Consider the following 23,082-nt stretch of genomic DNA (forward strand, 5'->3'; position numbering starts at 1 on the left):
TTGCTGGAGAATTGTGCTATTGATGATTTTTCTTTTCATATTAACTTTGTTCTTGTGAAAAAGTAACAATTTATTAAAAATTTTGCACCTCTTTAGTCCTAGAAGTAACGGCCACTTTTTGCTGATGACAATTATTGTCCATTATATCAAAAACTATGTTGAAAGAATTTTGCAAAAAGTTTAGTTATTTGAACTGTTGTTGGTAGCGTTTAACACCAAAAAAACGGGATGTGGCACACTTGGAGTGACCGAGGAGCGGAAACATAGCTTTCTTATCGTCCATGCATGAAGCGATGGTTTTTGATATAATTTATTTTATTTTATTGGATTTGATTTAATTCTATTTTTATTTTATTCTATTTTATTAAGAAATGCGCATGGGACTGCGTTTACTACTACATGCAGTATATGGTCGCGCGATCGTTACACTTTATCGTTTCATTTTTTCGTTTCAGTCGCATTTATTTGTTTTCATACATGCGCGCGATCCACCGCTCCGTCCGTAGCCCGCGATACGAAATCTATGCTTAAAATAATTTTTTTTAATCCGTTCAAAGGGTCTATTGTATCGTAGAATACATTGAAGTTATTTACATATTTTTTTCATAAGAAGTGTGCAAGAACAGCGAAATTATTGATTCAACTTCATCAAGTAGTAGTTTTAGGTCATGTTAATTTCGAACATACTTCAAGTAGGTACTACATAATAGCTCAAGAATCTGGTATTTCGTGCATTAATGTCCGCATGTCGTCAGAAGATAAACTGCTAAAAGAAATAATATAACGAAAGAATAAGTCCCCAAACACAAGCATTAATGTAAGAAAAAAGAAAAATGCAAAGTAATAGGAGCAAATAACATCATGAAATTAGAAAGATAAGTAAAAAATACAAATATCTATTAGGATGGACAAACGAAAGAATAAAAGTGAACAAATCTAACAAACGATTGAAAATAATAAGAGCCTCAAAGTTCTAAATAGAACATTGACAAATGGCAAAAGAGAAATAATGAAATTAAAGGATAAAGATGGAACTATGATCACCAACAGAGATGAATTATTACTAAGTCTAGTAGAAGATTTCTATACAGAATTATACAGAATTCAACAAAACCATGATGAGCAACTAACAGAAAAGTTAGAAAATTCATAGCAAACGATGAAATAAGGAACGCACTGAACAAAATAAAAATAACTAAAGCACTGGGAGAGGATATAATATCGTTATAGTATATATCGTTAAGTAAATGCCAAGAACTGCGAGCTCTTTCAAGAAAAAGTTATTTTCCTTGGACATGTAATTTCATCCTCAGGAGTTGCAACAGACCCGGAAAAAATAAAAGCAGTACAAGAATGGCCCACAAACAAACACGATGTCCGAAGCTTCCTTGGCCTTTGAAGTTACTATCGTCGCTTTGTGAAAGATTTTGGAAATATTGTCAAACTTCACCACACTTAAACATAAATTGACGACGGCTCCAATCCTGGCATATCCGAAAGAACAGGATCTTCTTCTTCTTATAGTGCCGTGCACCTATAGTGCCTTGGCGAATTATCTTAAGGCCAGACGTCTGTCTTTTGCGGCATGTAAAAGATCGCCAGTGTTATTTATGCCTGTCCAGTTCTTTATGTTCCGACATTTAGAAACGACATTTGTTTGCGACCTACTCCGCTCTTGCCTTCAATCTTTCCCTGGATGATTAGTTGAAGGATTGCGTATTTTTTTCGTCTCAGAATATGGTCGAGGTATACAATTTTTCGTACCTTGATCAAATTGAGTAGTTCTCTCTCAGTATTTGTCTTTCTTAAGACTTCCTCGTTTCTCACCCTATCTATTCATGGTATGCGGAACATTCTTCGCAACGTCCACATTTCGAAGACCTCCAACTTATTAATGGGAGGTACTCTTAACGTCCATGTTTCCATGCCGTATTACAATATGAACCATACATAGCATTTAACCATCCTGTAGCGAAGATTGAAGGAAAGATTGCGGTTAGATAGTAGCGGTTTAAATTTGATAAAAGCTTGTCTTGCTTGTTCGGTACGGCATTTTATTTCTTGTCGGCGTAACGAATGTTATTTATCGGGAACCCGTTTTTGATACTTCAGTAAAACTCTGGGAAAAGCAAAAAGAAAGTACTCTGTTACCAGAAAGGACTTATTGGCGGTCGTTAAAGCAGTAGAACAATACCATTCGTTCCTCTATGGCAGAAAATTTTTCATAAGATCCGATAATTACGCCTTGCAATGCCACCTTAATTTCAAGAGATTTGAGGGCCAGGTTAGGTACCAAGACAACCTAGAAAATGATTTGAAGTCTATCGGAATTAGAGCATGGAGAAGAGTTGCCAGAGATAGGGGCGAATGGACGATTGTTCGGAAGAAGGCTTTGGATCATAAAGAGCTGTAACGCCACTGATGATGATGATGATGAGGGCCAGATAGCTCGATGACTGGAGAAACTACAGACCTATGATTTTGAAATTTCCAGTAACATCAGGAAAGAAATATTTGATGGGTGCTATGGACTATTTTTCCGAATGACCAGAAGTAGTTGCAACTCAACTCAACCAAGAAGCATCACAGTTGGTGAGGCCCTGCTTGAGAATGTCGTTTCCCGACATGGAGTTCCACTTCTGCTTCATTCTGCTCAGGGACGCAACTTCGAATCGGAAGTTTGGAAGACCATGATATCTTTGCTGAGAATTAAGAAGACCAGAACGACACCGCTTCATCCTCAGTCCATAGTAGAAAGACATAACCGGACCATCAACAACTCGCTGTCCCTGTTTGTACATGAAACCAGAGAGACTGGGACAAACTGGTGCCTCTGTTTCTGCTAGCCTACCGAAGCTCCCAACATAAAGTAACTGGTTACAGTTCAGCAATGTTATTGACTGGTCGAGAGATGAAGCTTCCCATCGATCTCCTACATGACAATCTAGTAGATGTAGAGGCGGAGCAAGAGATCAATCAGTGGCCTAATAGATCGACTGGTTAAGGTCCACGATTTCGCCAGAAATAAGCTTCAACTCAACCTTGACCGAATGAAGGTTAGGTTCGATCAGAAATCCACTCCCGTTAGCTTTAAGGAATGTAGTTTGGCTCTACCAACCAACCAGAAGGAAAGATCTAAGTCACAATTTGCACCGGCCCTGGGAGGGACCGTACCTGGTTACTAAGAGAATAAACGATCTTGTATATAGGATGCAACTAACGCAACGAAGTAAGTCGAAGGTCGTCCATTGTGTCCTTATGATGGTCAAGATCCACCGACCTGGTCTATTTAGGTACTGTTCGGGTCGAAAAGCCTGAAAGAAGGGAGCGATGTAATGTGACTAATTACGGTCCTTTAATATCTCGAAAATTCTACCCGTTCTACCTATCTTACATAAAATACAGGGCGATCCATTAAAAAAAATGAGAAAATCGTAATTTTGTTTTGTAGTCCATCCTGTATAAAAATTTTTGTCAATGATTTCTATTAAAATTAATTTAAAAACTACAATATATTGTTTACTTTATTATATAAAATAAATAATTGTCTATGGATTACTTCTTTATATACATGGTGTTGATTTCATAGGGATTTCGAAATAAAAATGGCTAAAACTTGTTAATTACACTGTATAGTAATGCAAAACTCAATTCTGTAAGAACAAGAATTATGAGAAGAATACAAATTTGAAAAAAATATATAGGGTGTCCCATTTAAAAAATTATATGTTTGCTCTACCACGGAGTTTTTAATCACCGTCTAGAATTCCACATATTTTGCAAGTATGGAAAATATCATTGCCTACATTTTTTCTAATTTTTTTTTGGATATTCTAATATATATATATATATATATATATATATATATATATATATATATATATATATATATATATATATACTATATATACCATAATGGAATTATCGACCGATATCGCACTAAAAACTCTCCCTGTATATACGTACAAACATACACACACAAATATACATACACTTGAAAAGCATTACCCTCCCGCTGGTTCAGTCAGGTAAAAATATGTAATTTTTTCTATGGACCTGATAGGGGGGTGTAACTGCACTCTCTTGCACCACGCTGCCCGCGACCATTATATAGAATTTTTCATTAAAATTTTTAAAATGTCAACTATTTGTCAAACTGTTATACTAACAGTAAATACACTTAGTTTTAAGACTACTGCAACACACTGAAATACATAAGAAAACATTTTAATATAAAATTATATATTCTAAATTTTAAACTTACCTCTTTTAGAACATTAATAGTAAAAACGTCCGGCCATTATTTCTTGTTCAAAATAATCTATCTTATATGAAAGCTTATCAGCTTTCTACAGACTATTTAGTTGTTTTGGCATAGCACAATCACAATACACAACAAAAATTAGTTTTTAAAGCTATTAATCTAAATTTAATATATATTTATAAATACAATTTATTAATATATAATATATGATCAAATTGTATAAGAAATCAAAACATAAACAAAATTCTTACTCTAAAAAAGCGGCAACACTTTAAACAATTGTGTAATCTATTTAATTAAAATTATTATTTTGTGGAATATTAGACTTAGAGTTATTTCAAAAAATTTATATTATTAATAATAACAAAAGTTTTTGGTTATTTAATCATCATAATTCTAAAATTCCCAGTTCTATTCTATTCCCAATTCTAAAGTTCCGAATGGGTTTCGTATTATTAGCTGTGTTAGGAACATTTGTATTCTAAGGTTGATGTTATGGAAATTTTAAATATAAGTGACGTCACTTTATATAAATTGTGACGTGCAACGTTTTTATTTAGAAAAATGGTATACAAGATTTTACAAGTGGTATTGCAATTATTTGCAGTGTTTTCAGTGTCTTTCTGGCAACTCTTTAGAATAAAAACATTTTTTGTATTAATGATAAAAATATTGTATTATATCCTTAAAATTAATACTTCGCAGCTATAGTTATCTGTAGTTTCTTAAAATATAACAATTACACGTACGTGAGTACACATGGTTATATTTTTATTTTTTTTTAATATCTTTATAATGATATTTTCCTATGCTTTAAAAATCAATTTTAATAACGTTTCAAGTAATTGACCTTGACAAGTAGTTCGACTATTCCGTACAGATTAAATGTTTTTTTATACTTATATCCACAATGTGGCCTGATCTTCTTTTTATCAGTCATACGGTATTCTATATTTAAACTTATGAATAATTACTGAACAACATTACTATTGTTATTATTTTAATATTTAATAACAAAAATACAGGAAAAGGATAAAATCTTATTCTTGGATGTTGTTTAGCTATCATTAATGGGAAATACAAATAAGTTACGAAAAACTATTGATAGAAAAAGTTCAAGACAGTACAATATTTTACTTAAATAAACCAAAAAAACACGAAAAAAGTTGTGGAAAGTTGACTAAATGAATGAAGACAGGAATTGATGGCGGTTGTAGATAACATTAAAGAAGACATATTTTTAATATTTTTTATATCGGGTATCGGGGGAGCATTCATCTCATAAGCAATGAGTAAATAAATATGTCTCACATTCTTCATGTACTCAGCACGAATTTCTTGCCTGTTAAGTGCCCCACACAGGACCTTTTAAAATACTCAAGATTAATGAATCACGAAAGTTCATATTATTGTAACTATTAAACTTGAGGAAGCGTATGACAGATCACCTGGAGACTCTCTGTAGTGGACACTTAACAAGAAAGTAATTTCCGGTATGTCAAGACTCTGAGACAAATGTATGGATGTAGTAACAATAATTGGTGTCAAGACAGGTATAGGAGAGACTAATAAATTTCATGTGAGAGCAGATTTGTGTTGGGGCTCATTGCTTGGTTCTTATTTGTTCTCTTTAGGGTTGGATCACATAAGAGAGAAACTATATGGTAAGATTCGCTGGTGCTTAGTATATACTGATGATCTGGTCTTGGTAGGAAATATTGGCAACAAATTAGAACAAAGACTGCTCATAGATACCTGACAGAGGTTCTAGAAGTTCATGTTGTACCGTTCATGATTTTCTTGGAGACAACTCAACATTTATGCATGATATTGCACGACCATACACTGGTTGGTATCTGAGTTACTGGTTACTGAGTATCTTGACGATATTCAAATCACGTGATTTGTTTGATCCGTTCGTAGTTCAGATTTAAATATCATTGAGCAGTGGAAGCAGACTCTGGAAGAAAAAGATTTTTATTCAGACAAAAATTAATATGTTCATATGTTCCATGGAGGCAAAGGGTACGCCTCTCTCTAATATATATATATATATATATATATATATATATATATATATATATATATATATATATTAGAAGTAATTATTTCGATTCAAAAAATAATTTATAAATACGTTGGAATTATCGGGTAAAGTGGTCTCTAATAACAATCTTTCTTTTTTCTAAGATACTCAATACTTCGCTATTTATTTGACATAAAATCACACATTTATTTGGCATCACACAACATAAAAGTGATTACCGCTTGGGAACAAATACTTGCGCAGTAGTTGAGCACTATGAAAACACTGGTCATGCTAGACTATAACAAAGCTTACATTTTGGCACAGACTGATAACTACAAAGGTAGATTATTTCTTGAGATTTATTACATTAACAAAAATAAAAACACTGTAAATTATAAAACGGACACTGGACAGTTAAGTAACATATATTGTAATGTATTGAACAAAATTTATAAATATTCAAAATAGCCAACATTCACCTAAATAACTAACCTTAATAATTCATCAAAGAAATATCATTCTTTTAACGGTTCCTTCAGTGTTATTTTTATTTTTACATTTGAAGTAATTTTAATTTTTTATCGTATTGCTGTAACGATTGCTGTTCAAATTGTTTCAGTTTACTCCTGAGGAAGCTATCAAATAAATATCGAAATATTGAGTATCTTAGAAAAAAGAAAGATTTTTATTAGAGACCACTTTACCCGATAATTCCAACGTAATTTGAATTGTATTTATTTCCTATATTTTAATTTGTAATCAACATCAACTACAATCAACATTATTCCAACAAAAAAAAAAAAAATTTACTTGATGGTATTAAAATAAATCGCACTGCCATTAACCTCAATTAAGTAAGTATATAAACAACAAACTATTATTAAATTTTATTTTACCATGTTTTAAATAATTGTAGCTCTCATCTGATGATGCCAATGAAAATTGGCGAAATATAATGAATTGTTAAACAGAGTACACTTGGCTTTTAATCAGCTGTATACCCAATTAACCTCAACCCCCCTTTTTCATCTACCAGTTCAGCTGTTATTTTAGAGGATATATATATATATATATATATATATATATATATATATATATATATATATTAAACCTAGAGCTATATAAGATTAATACTATTACAAGAATTAATATTAATCTAAACAGTCTTCCGGGTTGAACCGCGTTAATTATCATTGCGCCGAGCTTTCGATATTTTTAGGGCTTCCGATTTCTGTCTCCTGAGCCCAAAGACATTTACTACACTACTCAAGGGTGGTATTTTTGTTGGATGAACGTGAATCTGCATGTTGCCGTTCTCCGGGACAAAGTGGAGGCTGTAAAGCAGAAGTGTCAGAAGGATTTCCTACCTTGGACGCCGGTTGGACTGCCATTAAGTGCAGGTTCCATTGGGAAAAACGGTCCTTTTCAGATTATTGGCCTTTTTGTTTTGTTCGGTTTAAACGCGTGGAGGATAGCTGTGGCTGTGTCCTCACCTAGGATCAGGTATTGTTGTGCAATGAGATTGGGAAACCGCAGAAACTACTGGGAACAGAGAACGGTTCATTGATACCGTCGATGGTGATGTGGTTTGGGTGGAGGTTGGCGTGGTGGTTAGCGTGAGGATTGGCGCGAACATTTCTGACAGTAGGATTTTGATTGGCGAGTGGAACAGACCATATTTGCTTTATGAGAGGCCTCCATTTCGAAGGTAACCGTATCTCGTCATCTCTTTTACTGAGATAATTTGGCTTTTTTTTCAATTTCTATGACTTCTTGGATTGGTTTATAGGAGCGGATGGGGGGCTATAGTTTTGGAGTTTTCAAAATCAATTTTGTGACCTGTATGAAGGTGGTGTTGATCTAGAGCTGAAATTGAATCGGAATTGCGAACAGAAATGGAATGTTCATAAATCCTATTTTGGATTCTACGATTTGTTTGGCTTATATATGAAAACGGTTGAATTTAACGAGATGGATGTAGTATATCTTTTTTAAGTAAAAATATTAAGAGAATAAAAATTTTGATTCAAAGAGTATGTAAACCCACTTACCAAATTTCGTGTTATTCTACGCCTGTATTTCATTTGTTATCATCCTTCGTACTAAGGTAGGTTAGCTTAAATCGAACTATTTTAACCTCAGGAATCTAAGGTTAAGCTATGGCCCATTCGTTACCAAATACCCTGTATAATAAATTATGTCTGTTTATTAATTAATATATTTTATTGAAAGTGTCTGAAAAATAATTAAAATATAGCTTGCCCACTATAAATTAAATTAAATTTTCGCCAATCAAGTTGATTTAACCTACTGCTTGAGTATTATTTTTTGATAAACAAATGGCAATGAAACTGCAAAAGAGTGACAATATTTGCGCATTATTTTAATTAATCTATTTTTCTTTCAGTGTTTTTGTGCTATGACACTCTTTTATTGTGCTCATTGGCAAACGTACGTCTCTGGAACGTTACGGTTTGGAAAAGTAGATGTCACTGAAGCACAATTCACCATAATAGGTATCCTCTTAATATCCTCGATATTTGGCCCGACCGTGTGGTCTACAAAGGTATGTGATTTTTTATTTTTTTTTAATACAAATATACACATTTTTGTTTTAGCTATTCTTACAGGTTGGCGCGGTTTAGGAGTATTGCGCGAATTTGACAAAACGTATTATTTTTAGAAGTAATAAAAGTTCTACAGCTTACGGTTACAATTTATAAATACTGCTAGTTAAACCAGAATATTCTAGAAAGTTGATGATAGTATAAACTTACATTTGATAAATATAGAACTGATGAACTCAAAATTTATTGATCGAGACAATTAGTTTGCCCAAATATAAGGATTTTTTCATGATTGAGAATTAGGTGCCAAACTAAATATTTTGATAAACTATTCAACTAATATATCCTGTAGAATGTCTTAAAACATTAAAACTCTGGTTTTATATTTAAATTAAATATTAATTTATAAAATAAATGTTCGTATTGTCATCTATTTCTGGAGCACCCTATATAATATAAAGCATTTTTAAAATATACTCGACTCTGTAGAACTTACATATAAAAGCTATACTTTATGTTACGTTTACGCAATCTTTCGAAACCAGTGTAATGGGCTATCCTGTTATATTAGAATAACTTCAGGGATATTTCAAAATTTGACAGATTACTATACTCTTTTTCAAAATTTATGCTTTTTATAAAGATAGATAGTATGGCTATAAATTTCTCTCTTTAACGAAAAACCAATTTTTTAACAAAAAATATTAATTATCGTTTTTAGATCTGTTTTTGTCTTGTTTGTCTCCATTTCGTCCGGGTAATTATTTTGAATTATATAAGTTTCTATAGTACATTATGCATTGATAATAGGTTGAAAGTCAAAAAGTGGTCGCAAATATTTTTAATTCAATTAATAGTAATTAATTTTTGAACAAAAATTTTATTTCGTTTTTTTTTTTAATAAAATACGCTGCTCATGAGACGTATATGCATGTTTTTTTATATAAAATTAATGTTATTTTTTTTAATATGATGATATAAGGTTGGCTCTGAAAAAATGGTCGCAAACTAGAATTGCCAGCTGTTAAAAACGCAAGATATCAAAGATAAAGTAAAATAGAGTTAGCGCGCAACGACACTGGTTTAACAAGTGATAATATGTATATTATTATATATCTATCGAAGCATGCTTTAAAAATTCACACAACTGACACTTCAAACCAGTAGCGTTGCGCGCTAGTTGTCTTTTACTTTAATATTTGATACTTCTTGTTTTTAACAGCTGGAAACTCAAATTTACGACGCAGCGATGCAGCGAAATGAATAGATACCAGTAAAGCAGACATGGTATAAATCTATCAGATAAGAAAGAGATGAAAAACTAATTTCATAATTATTGTTTTATAGTTATATCACTGGATTATATTTTAATAATTATTATTATATCATTAGAATACAACTAGATAGAACTGCACGAAAAATATGAGCACATAATTATAAAAAAAAATAAGTAAAAAAAATACACCAATGGATGGTTTATTAAGGAAATAAATATGACATAATCAAAAAACATTTCCAAATACTCTGTTTTTATCATAATAAGTTTTTCCTCGAGAGGTTGTCTCCATTCTAGTTTTTGTTTTAAGCTGCTTTTACTATTTCCGACTAACACTACCTTATCAGCATACATTAAGCACCAGGGAATGTTACGCTGTAGTTTCGCTGTTTCGCACTAATGAGAATAAATAAGATTAAGCACCGAGCCTTGGTACAATCCTACTTTCACATGTAATTGATCAGTCTCTCCCACACCTACCCTAACACTAGTTGTTATTCGCTCATTGTGTCTCGCACAGTCTATACATATTCACCGGAGACTCCTTTCTTATTTAGTGCCAGTACAGAATATGTCGCGGAACTCTATTATGTGCTTTCTCAAGATCAATGAGCGTTTGTTTCTTTATTCTTGTATTTTCCCATAAACTGCCTTGTAAAGAAAATTGCAGATGTTGTTGATCTGCCTTCTCTATAGCCAAACTAATTATCGGATATTTCGGTTTCTTTTATGGCCCTGTAGTTTGTATATTGTTGTATATCTCCCTTGTTTTTGTAGACATACACTGCTTCTCCATTCGTCTGGCATTTGTCCAACATCCATAATTCTATTAAATAGACCTGTTTACCAATTTGTCTGTCTCTCCTAATGATTTCCACATTTTCCCAGGAATCTCATCTGGTCCAACTGCTTTTCCTTACTTTATTTTTTGAATTGCTTGAGCCACCCCTTCGTTTGTTATTTTGGTCACCATTGCTGTTACTGTCTCCGTTAACTGGTTGTCTGTCAAATTATTCATTTAATAACCTGTCAAAGTACTTTTTCCATTTCTTTTTGACATCGTCTTCGTGAAATAGTTTTTTACTATTTTGATCTCGAATACATCTAATCTGAATAAAATCTTTTGCTTTCTTTGCTCTATGTTTGGCTATTTTGGCTTCTCCTTCCCTGGCATCCAGTTGATCGTATATATTATTATACGCGTCTGCTTTAGCTTTCACCACTGCCACTTTTGCTTCCTTTTTGGCGACCTTATAGTTTTGAAGATGTGTCCGAACTATTTTCTTGCCACTGTTTATATAATCTTCGCTTCTCTCTTATTTTTTCTTGAATTTCTTTAGACCACCACCAGGTCTCCTTATTCTCAAATTTCTTTCCTGACGTTTTCAAGTATTTCGATAACAGTATCTCTAATGATGCTGACCATCTTCCTCCAGAAATTAGGACTTCCTTTTATGGTTCAACTCATTGTTTCTACTATTATTGCCCTGAATACACCTTCTTTCTCATATTTTAACATCCACCACATGATTTTTTGTGGTCCTCTCTTATATTTTGCATTGGTTTAGCTTTTTTACTTCGATGTCCAGTACAAGTAATTTATGTTGTTGGCTCACCTCTTACTCTTATCTTGCAGTCCTTAAATTCATGAATATTTTTCTTTTCATGAACTAATGTATTTGGGACTGATTTTCTCAATTTGTGTACGTAATAAGTCTTTCTTTTGAAATAATGTGTTAACACTGCTGTTGTTAATTCAAGCATATCATCTCCAGCTTCATTTCTAGTTCCAAAATCTAGTCCTCTATGTATTGCTTCATATTCTGTCTTGGATTGACCCACATGTGCATTAAAATCACCTATTATAACTTTCTCATCTAATTGAGTGTCTTCTAATTGATCATAGAAAGCTTTTCTTCTTACATTCAATACTTCTTTATCAACACTCGTTCTTACAACTTCTACCACATTATCTTATATTTCACTATCAGCAATTATATCAAGTCCATTCCTAGTTTTACTTTTCCCTACATAGCACAATTTGGATCCTTCACCTAGTTCTTTCACACTTTGTGCTTTCCACCTAGTCTCTGGAATGCCAGGAATTTATACTCTCTTACCTGTAAGACTTCCAAGATTCCAAGACCCTATTCTGATTTTTCTAACCTGTAACCCCCTGAAATAGTCTTCACCCGGAAATTCGAACGGAGGCTCAGTTTGCTTCCGGAACATTTTATCTCAGTAGATGCCATCATTTCAGTATAATTTTTACTACGTTGGAGGTCTTTTCCACAACTAACTTACCACAAATGGTCTAATAAATAATTGGTTAAGTCAAAGCCATTATAAAAGAGGTCGCAGATATGAATTTTTTGCGTTTTCCAGCAAAACGTATCTTTATCATAGAAATATATTACACAAAAAAATGATGCAATTATCTATAACAATTGTCTCTACACTTTTTCTCCTAAGTCACCGTTTTGGAGATATAACGTTTAAAAACGTTGAAAAATCTGTATTCTTCATAATATGCACGCACCCGTTTCTACACCACCTGTAAAGTAGTGCCCCTGGCACATTTTTCAGCGCCAAAAAATCTTTCTAGGACGTCAAACAAACCCCAATTGTCGATGAAAAAAACTCCAAAAAAGATCAAATTGCAATTTAGATTTAAAAGAGCTTAACCAAACAGCACTTCTAATACTGTAACTAATATTTATGCATATCAATTTTAAATTATATATATTTAATCGTTTATTTTTTGGAATAACTTTCTCCAAAACATGCGTCAGTGACATTTAATTGCAAGCATGCAGATTGAATATCTTCTCGAATTATATTGCTTCAGCAGCTTTTAGGATCCCAAATCGATTTTCTTTTTCATTTATTTTTTTCTTCGTAACAAGCGTGATTTAAAATATCACGATGATTGTCTATAAATCATATACATGTTGATGTTGCTGATTTTTCAGTAATAATACAGCTCTGTTTGCAACTATTTTAATTCGGTTAGTGGAAACTGACAGCCATCGCTATTTTCAATGTATATCAATTTTTAATAAATTGCAAGATTCGTAGCTTAATCTTCAGACAGACCGATTTTACGTCCAGTGGTCTGTATCAAGAAGAAATTATAACAATCATGATACCTAGCCTTAGCAGCTACTATATCATGTTCAAATTCAATTCGAATAATGTTCGAACGATATTCGATGTGGCAACAGCCTTTGCCCCATCATCGGAACGAGTCCGAGCTACTTTCAGAATAGATTCTTTGAATGAAAGTGTAAAGTACTTTTTATGGATTATAGGGCGAAAATCCAGTGCTTTTTTCCATACCCTTCGTTCGATTCATTGTCCCAAAATAGCACATTTTTGTAGGACAAAAAGTTGATTCACTTACGCGTAATATAGTACAAGGACTTATTTTAGATGTACTGGCTTTTTCTTTGTGATGCCTTTTATAACTGCAGCAATAGAACTTTTTTGATTGCACTTTGTACCAAACTGCAATGAATTGTCACATATTCTGATTTTTTTGGTATTCCGAAAATTCATCAGCTCTTTCATTACTTGCATCAATTAATGTCTTCATACCACAATCAACAGTAACAATTTCGATTTCAGTTAAAAATAACACAAAACAAAAAAAAACAAAACTCGTAACTCTTGGACTACTCTGTAGTCCAAGAGTTACGAACGCGTGCCGACCCTTCGCATTACAACGCGTCGCCACTGCAGCAGGTATTCTGCCGCATTACATATTTGACATAAAAAAGAAAAAGTGATGATTATGGAATGGACACATAATGGAACGATAAGGTGTCCGATGTACTGGTTGGCAAAATATCTATACAGGGTGATTGATTGGTGCGAGGAAGCTCAGTAGATCTGTTATAGTAAAAATTACAAAAAAAAAGTTATTGACAAAAATTGTAGGCAGCTTTAAATTCCAAATTTTAAACTTAGTTACAATCTTACAGGGTGTTCCATAAGATGGTGGCAGACCAAACTTATGTTTTTTTTAACGGACCACCCTGTATTTTATTTTAAATTTGAAATCTGCTTCACTTTCACATCACAACAATGTAAACTTTTATTATGTTATACCGGGTAATTACAAAGTTATAACCAATATTACCTGAAAATCGTATCAAGTTTAACTCACTGTATAATTAAAAAAGGGTATAGGAACATTGATCTATTGCAACCATAGTTTTTAAATAATTGTTAAAAATTATAAAACATATTCCTTTTCATAATATTCGTTAAATCAAATACAGGGTAAGTCAAAATGCAAGTACATTATTTTCTCGGTAATTTTAAATAGAACATCCCGTATTTTATATCACTATCGAAAAGTACTAATATCGTACTTCAAATTTTATGAAGTACTCCCTATACCTAAAGTTATCAGTTGTCTAGATATTTTTATTTTTCCATCAAAGTATTAATTTGGTAGATATTTTAACGTTTACCAATAATTATTGTGAGTTGGCCATGATTGATTTGTCAGAAACTGACAGTTTGACATTATTGTTTATTAATTCAGTAACGAAATAACGACACATAAAAGAAAACAATTTATTTCATATAAAATTTATAAAAAATAACCGATGGGAAATTAAAAAAATAACAGCACATAGAAAAATAAAAAACAACAGTAATTTAAACTTATCTTACTTTAGTAAGGTGTTCAAAATGACCTCCCAAAACATCTATGCATACTCGAAAGCGGTCATTGAAAGAGTTGCTTACATTACTTCTAAAGCATTTGTAAAGAAATATTTTGAAATGCAATTCGGATTCTATTTTTCATATCATCCCTTGTTGTTGGAGGTATTTTATATACTTCGTTCTTAACGTAACCCCAAAAAAATGAGTCCATTTTATTGAATTCTGGTGACCTTGGGGGCCACCTTACCGGTCCATCTCTTCCGATCCGTCTTTCACCAAACTGATCATTAAGTTCACCACGTACTAATTCGTTGTGGTGCGCAGGAGCACCGTCATGTAGAAACCACATTTGTTCACGTATATTAGGTGGAGCCTCTTCTAATAATATCGGTAACTAATTTACGATAAAATCTAAATAAATCTCACCATTTAAGTTATCTTCAAAAAAATATGGTCCTACTACATGGTTACCGACGATACCTCCCCACACATTTAGAGACCATCTTGTTTGACTATGTGTTACTATGTGGTTTGGATTGCTTGTTGAATAGTAGTGAAAGTTATGCCTATTAATAGAACCGTTTCGATGGAATGTAGCTTCATGACCAAATAGGACATAATCAAAAAAATCTCACTGCTCATTAATTTTTTCTAAGGCCCATTCACAAAATACTATTCGTTTCTGAAAATCATCATTATTTAATTCTTGGTGCTTTTGAATATGACAAGGGTGCATCTTGTTTTTAGATAGAATGTTATGAACAGAGTAGTAACTAAGTTCTTGTTCATTGGAAATACTCCTTATACTTGTGTGTGGATTTTCTGTAACTGCCATCAACACACTCATTTCGTTTTCCTCGGTCACACTAGTTTTTGTTCGTTCATGTTTTTCATAATTCAGTGAACCAGTGCGGTTAAATCGATCTTTCAATTTTTTAAATGTATCTTGTCTAGATTGCCGCCCTCTTTTCTGGAAACCGTTCTTGATAAATTCTAGTAAATAGTAATGAATTTTTATTGCATTCCCCCAATATCCAGATCATATCTACCATTTCATCAGTAGTAAAATTCATTATTGCTAATATTCATTATTGCTAATTTAAATTGAATTAATTACTGAATTACTAAATAATAATTGTTGCTAATTTACGGTGTACCCCAATACTGAATTAATAAACAATAATGTCAAACTGTCAGTTTCTGATAAATCAATTATGACCAACTCACAATAATTATTGGTAAACGTTAAAATATCTACCAAATTAATACTTTGATGGAAAAATAAAAATATCTAGAAAACTGATAACTTTAGGTATAGGGAGTACTTCATAAAATTTGAAGTACGATATTAGTACTTTTCGATAGTGATATAAAATACAGGGTGTTCTATTTAAAATTACCAAGAAAATAATGTACTTGCATTTTGACTTACCCTGTATTTGATTTAACGAATATTATGAAAACGAATATGTTTTATAATTTTTAACAATTATTTAAAAACTATGGTTGCAATAGATCAATGTTTCTATACACCTTTTTAATTATACAGGGAGCTAAACTTGATACGATTTTCAGGTAATATTTACCTGAAGCAGATTTCAAATTTAAAATAACATACAGGGTGTTCCGTTTAAAAAAAACATAAGTTTGGTCTGCCACCATCTTATGGAACACCCTGTAAGATTGTAACTAATTTTAAAATTTGGAGTTTAAAGCTGCTTACAATTTTTGTCAATAACTTTCTTTTGTATTTTTTACTATAACAGATCTACTGAGCTTCCTCACACTAATTAATCACCCTGAATTCTGTTATATGCCTTTTTCTCTTTTGCTCCCAGATTTTAAGATAATTTTATTATGATGTAGTAGATTAAAAAATTGGAGATATGCAACATGTCTGTAATTTATTTTCTGCTTTTAAGGCTTTGGGATAGTTCTTTTTCATTTAAAAAAAAAATAGTATTTTCATTTTTAATAGTTTTTTCAATTATTCAACATTTGTAATTTCCAATGATTGGACAAAGATATGTTTTTCATTTTTTTAAAGTTGACTGGTTTTTCCTTGACCTTCGTTATATGTGCTAGGTGCAATCAAGAACACTATTTTTTTTATTAGCATCCTATAATATATATGTATACAATTCCAGAGCGTGTGATTTTCAATTCAAGTAATCTTTTAAATTGTGTGGGATATATGTCAATATTGATTCGATGATGACAGAGTAAAAACGATAAATAATAAATGGTGAAGAGTTCTACCATGTTTTTTTTTTATTACAGTTACAATAATTTATAAAATCAAGTATCATTTTTACTTCAAATTAATGATGCTAATTTAAAATAATCGTAATTTATGAAATATACTATCTATCTTTGTTTAAAGTGTTTAAAAACTGTTTTTTAACTTGCGTTAACCTAGATTTTTAGCGACTCTTTTGAAATGTGGTATGCAATTCCTTTAAGTACACTATCAGTCGGTACAGTGACAATGTACAGCCACATAATAACAGTTTTTTCTGGGGGCGTTGGCAAGAATGGATCCACAGTTGCTGTAAGTCAGAGTATCTCAAACGACATGGCATGTCTGCAATTTTACTCGTTAACTTTTTTAAACTAATATTGGGTTGTTTGAGGCGAATGTGGCGTTCCTTCTAATATTGCCATGGGCTTTTTGGGATACCTGATACATACACTACAAATCTATACCGATTCTCATATTTACAACGAAATTTTTCAAATGTAAAAATATCGCATTAAACTGATGCCGTGTAGAAATGATTCTGTTTTGTTAATTAACAAAAACAATTCGAATTTTATCATAGCCAACAAATTATGTAACAATAACATGCAATGCTTGCAAAAATATTACAATTTTTAATTAGAAATTTATTTAGAGTCTATTGATTTAGAAATACATTAAGGTATATATCTTAATTGCTAATGTAATGCTAACATTTTCTAAATACTTAGCTTCCAGCTCACCCTAAAGGCTTAAATATAAAGATATATAATAAATAACACATATGTGAACACTTTTACAATAAAATGATGAATGGGTTGCACGTGTGAGTCCATTTCAATTTAGGTAAAAGAAATAAATAATGGACTTCTCACAATCAATTTATTTTATCTTGGACGACCGGTTTCGAATACTACAATCTGCTATGCATCATCAGGCCTTCGGAAAGGTTACTTAAATGCTAAAATATAAATTGTCACCATTAGGATACTGTCAGGTAAAAAATAAGAAATTATGCCAATATTATATGAGCACAGTTTTAAAAGTGCACAATTTTTAAGAATTTTGTAAATGTTACTTAAATGCCGATGATACAAGGGATGTAGTTATACCTACGTGAAAGCATACTTAAAGCTCCGTTGTGGTTGGATGTTGTCTGATGATCATCGGCTTTACTGCAATTTGACAAATATAGTAATGTTCGTGGGGAGAATGTTAGGATAACAACCAAAAAGAAAAAGAACGCTATTGATATGTTTGTTTGTCAAAATGTTAAACCTATTTTTATTTATTGTAAAGATATATTTTCAAATATGTGTTATTTATTAAAAATATTGAAAAATGACAGCACTGTAATAAGCCTAGATACTAAAGAAATTTATTTACCGGATGTGCAAATTATCCAAGCTGGATACCTACTATATAGAAAACAAACAAAAGTTGAACTCTAAAATTAAGTTTTGGTAGAAAATTGTAAATGTGAGAGATGATTATATATATATATATATATATATATATATATATATATATATATATATATATATATATATATATATTGTCGGTCGGTTGAAAATAAAACTTTAACTATTGCTTAAACGTTTCGACAAATTTGACATTTTCAATAAGCACTTTATTTTATATACATTACATTTTACAATTATATTTCATGTTTACACTTTAAAGTGTAAACATGAAATATAATTGTAAAATGTAATGTTTGCTTATTGAAAATGTTAAGTAGTTTTATTTACAACCAACCGACAAACCCAGGAAATAAAAAAGTTTCTATTTAAATATTCACAGTCAAGAAATAACAAACTATATAGTCAAAAGTCTGCTCCCCCTCTAGTATCTTTTGAACAGTTATACTTCTAATAGTGAAATTTGGAGAGAGAGAGAGAGAGAGATAAACAGACGTAGGCTTCTTATCTAGTCATAACAAGTGACGTACTAGTGACAGATGACGTTATAGCGCCTTTGTGACAAATAATTTTAAATAGGACCTTATGGCAAGTGATACCTCGTTTGAAAGGTATTGAAAATACCTATTCAACCATACTAATTTTATTTGAGTTTAAGCTCATTTTGATGAATATAAATACTAAAATTGTTTGCATTTAATTAATAAATATTAAAACCTATTCCTCTGTTTACTTGTCAAAAAGTTGACGTTTTTCAATTCTCTAATTGTTTTTACGTCAAAGTCAACTTTTTTGACAATTAACCAGAGGCGAACGTTAGAATATTAATTGATTAAATGCGAAACTACTAATTCGAAAAAAGTTAACGTTTGTCAATACTATAGTTGATTTTAGTTTGCAAAAGCGGTTATAGCTCAATATTTAGTTTCTGTTTCTGCTTAGTTTAGTCAATTCTCTAGTTATTATTAGTTTGCAAACGCGTTTATACCTGAATATGTAGTTTCTATTTCTGCTTAGTTTGGTCAATTCAAGTTTAGTCAAGTTATTTTTAGTTATTTGTTCTTAGTTAATATTTAGTTTAAATATTGTATAACGAGACGTTTAAATTTTTACAAAGGTAGAATGGTACGTACTGTAGCCGAAAAAGTAGCAGCTGTGTTAATAATTGGTGAATGTGGAAATAATTTCCATGCAGCGGAAAGTCTTTTTAATGAGAGGTACCCCGATCGCCCTACATCGGGAGCTTATTTGAGGAAGCTTCTTCGGAAGTTTATACAAACAGGTAGTGTTCAAGATATCAAACGTCATCTGTCACTATTACATCACTTGTTATGACTAGTTGGGAAACCTACGTCTATTTATTACCTCCCTCCAAATTTCACTATTATAACAGTAACGTTCAAAAAAACGAGGGGGGGAACGGACTTTTGACTTTAGCACTAGATATACATACAGAAACAAAACAGAAACTAATTCATACACATTTAAAATAAAATATATTAAAATTATTAAGGGAGGATTTGAAGAGATATTTAAACCATTTTTTTGTCTAAAGGAAATATTTTGAGAGGCAAAACTGACAATGTCAATTCGAATTGAGGTTACATATGACAGTTCTTTTAGGGTTTTGTCGATGTGGTCATCATTCTATTTGATGTTCTAAGTTGTTGTAAGAAGCAAAATTTCAAATAAACAAATTGTTGATTGCCTCTCAAAATATTTCATTCAGACAAAAAATGGTTCAAATATCTTTTCAAAGCCAGTTCCTCCCTTAATAATTGAAATATACTGCACCAACCAAAAATATTTTATTTTAAATGTGTGCATTGTCTTGGTGTGTATGTGAATTAGTTTCATTATATTAACCTTGGATAACTTGCACATAAAGTAACTAAATTTATTTCTTATCTAGGCTTATTACAGTGCTGTCATTTTTCAATCCTCCTCCTCGTTCCTTGAGCCCTTATCACGGCGTGTGGTGACAAATATTATTAACCTGCTGCCTCCATTTTCTGCGATCCTGTGCCATATGGACGGCTTCATGTAGGGATTTTCCCACCAGAGTCTTCATTGTTCGATTCCATCGTTGATTCGACAAATTTTACCTCTTAGCCCATATTTATTGTAATTTAAAAATGAAAAATTATTCACATGCTGTTTTTCAACAAAATAAAACTACATCGACTAAAGCAAAGGTTTAACGGTTTATTTTTCAAATTTTATAATCGTCTCTGGATTAGTATTTCATCATCATCAATGACGCTACAACTCTTCGTGAGTCTTTGCTGCGTTTACTATTGCCTTCCATGTTTGTCGGTCTAGGATTAGTATTTACAAATAGAAATATCAAAATTAATGAATATACACTCCCATTATTCATAATTATCCAATTAAAGAAGTCTTCAACAGAAAGTACGAATTTTTTTATTATGTGTTTCGGACAATGGCTGTCAAAATATTCCCAAGCTGAATGAACCGACATTATCTTTTATTGATCATTGTCTTGATTTTTCTCATATTTTTTGCGAATTTTTCATATTAGTTTTACATTTTTAAAATGTACAGTTTGGGCACTACAAGATGTCCTCACTTGAGGACATTGTGAGCCTATGTCTGAAATTTCTGAAATGTAGAAGATCTAGAATCCCTTTATTCTCAACCCCTAAACCAACAGCTTTTTTTACACATTTCCTTGTTCTAATAGGAATTCTGTGCTACGTTATAAGGTAATCTAACTTATCTACGCCTCCCATGTGCATATTGTCTAACTTCAGGTACATATTCTTTGTGGAGTTTGTCCAACCGTGTGCATTCATCTTTTTTGCCAAGGCCCATATAGTTGGATGCCATTGTTAACGGGTTTATTGTCAAATAATTTTGTCATAATTATCTCTCCATTACCACCAATTAATTCTTGGCATGATCCTCTACCTTTTTCTTCATTTCTCTATCTGACAAAAATGGTGGCTTCTGGAACCTATCAACTCTAGCTGTACCAGAAACTTAAATGTGCCTTTCCCTCAATTATTGCAACACATTATAATTATTAAAGCAGTTGACATAGTACAGCTGAAAATTAGGTGCGGTTATTCTTTTTGATAGAGCCGTAACCACAAAGCCGCCCAACCGATATATATATATATATATATATATATATATATATATATATATATATATATATATATATATATATATAAGCGATTCTGTTTCATCCAATTCAATAGTTGCTCCTTGACATATTATGAAATCTTACAACAGCCCAGTGCTTCGGTATAAAGCGAATATTTTAATACTCCAAGGTTTCGGTTTATTTTTAACATCTTGTTTTATGGTTATCTGTCCCTTGGATGGCACCATCTGTTCATCTTTGCAGAGTTTCATTTCTAGAGACAAGGAAAGGCACTTTGTTCTTATACAATTATATAGTGGGTTCACTTTCCCCAATCTGTCGTTATCAGCAGGATTGTGTTCATAAATGTTCACAAAATGTAAATTTTGGCGAAGTTTACAGAATTTATTGACAGGCATACTATCAGCAATCATAGGAATTCTTCAATTGATATCTCCTTTTTTTGTTAGATCGTTATTTTCCATAAAGCTGTTTATTCTCTTTACTTTGTTTTGAAATTCTAGGCTGCGGTTCTTTTTCATGAACAAGCTTTATTGCTTCAGATGTTTAAGCTTCATGCTCTTCAACATAATCTTGCAATTCCTAGTTTGTAAACTGCTCCCTAACATTATTACGTACATTTGCTTGTTCTTCTTAACCACCATCTTCGGCTTCACTCATATATTCAATATCAGATAGTCCTTTTTCGACCAACCGCATGAACTCTTCATCGGTATTATATATTATATCCTCATCCAAATTTTTTATCATGCAACAAAAAATGAGGTTATATTTACCTAAAAATTAATTTTTCCGTTGACTCAACGTCCACAAACGAGTACACGCTTTCAGAACATCCGTGGTAGCTAATTTTAAGTAATACCGCTATTAACAATAGTTTTTTAACAAATTCTATTTATCAACACCATCCGACACATTCAATACCAATTGTTTACATTTATAACGAAAGAAACTCAAATGAATTGGCGCTGCATACATACACCAGTCAAGTAACTATAGAAACCTATATTTCAACAAATTAAATATTTTGTTAGATGGCAGCACAAGTACTCATTGGACGGAATAGGATGTCCAAAATCGGGGACAATGTGTTCATCATCACCATCAACCTGTATGCCTACACTGCTGGACATACGTCTCCCTCAGCTCTTTCCATCTGTCTCTGTCTTGGGGGGCTTACATTCAGTTACTGCTAACACGCTTCAGGTCGTCAGTCCATCTGGTTGGTGGGCGTCCTCTGCTCCGTAGTACTTCTTGTCTTGGTCTCCACTCGACAATACGTTTTATCGGTTTTCTGATAATCTCTTGACGTGTCTTGCCAAATTTCGATGGCATCTGTTGTTTTTGTTCTACGACGTATTTCTTCGTTTGGGATTCGGTCTCTCAGAGAGCCTTCCAACATCAGGCGCTCCATAGCCCTCTGAGTCAATCGAATCTTATTCACTACCTTTTTTGTGAGTGTTAATGTTTCCGCTCCAT

General features: G+C 32.1%; 1 protein-coding gene across 6 annotated transcripts in view; it reads left to right on the forward strand.

Annotated features, from left to right (window-relative positions):
• The window catches only part of bbc (choline/ethanolaminephosphotransferase 1 bbc), a 100,944-nt gene that overhangs the window by 5,027 nt on the left and 72,835 nt on the right, over positions 1-23,082 (forward strand). For 5 of the 6 annotated variants that reach the window (XM_072532837.1, XM_072532841.1, XM_072532840.1 and 2 more), the window contains exon 3: positions 8,701-8,859. In XM_072532837.1, coding sequence (XP_072388938.1) covers positions 8,701-8,859 — 159 coding nt within the window. Of the gene's footprint in view, positions 1-8,700; positions 8,860-17,232; positions 17,365-23,082 lie in introns of all 6 variants that reach the window. The other variant, XM_072532839.1, reaches the window with a different exon arrangement.

Source organism: Diabrotica undecimpunctata, chromosome 5 (assembly GCF_040954645.1).
Source record: "Diabrotica undecimpunctata isolate CICGRU chromosome 5, icDiaUnde3, whole genome shotgun sequence".
NCBI classification, from domain to species: Eukaryota; Metazoa; Arthropoda; class Insecta; order Coleoptera; family Chrysomelidae; genus Diabrotica; species Diabrotica undecimpunctata.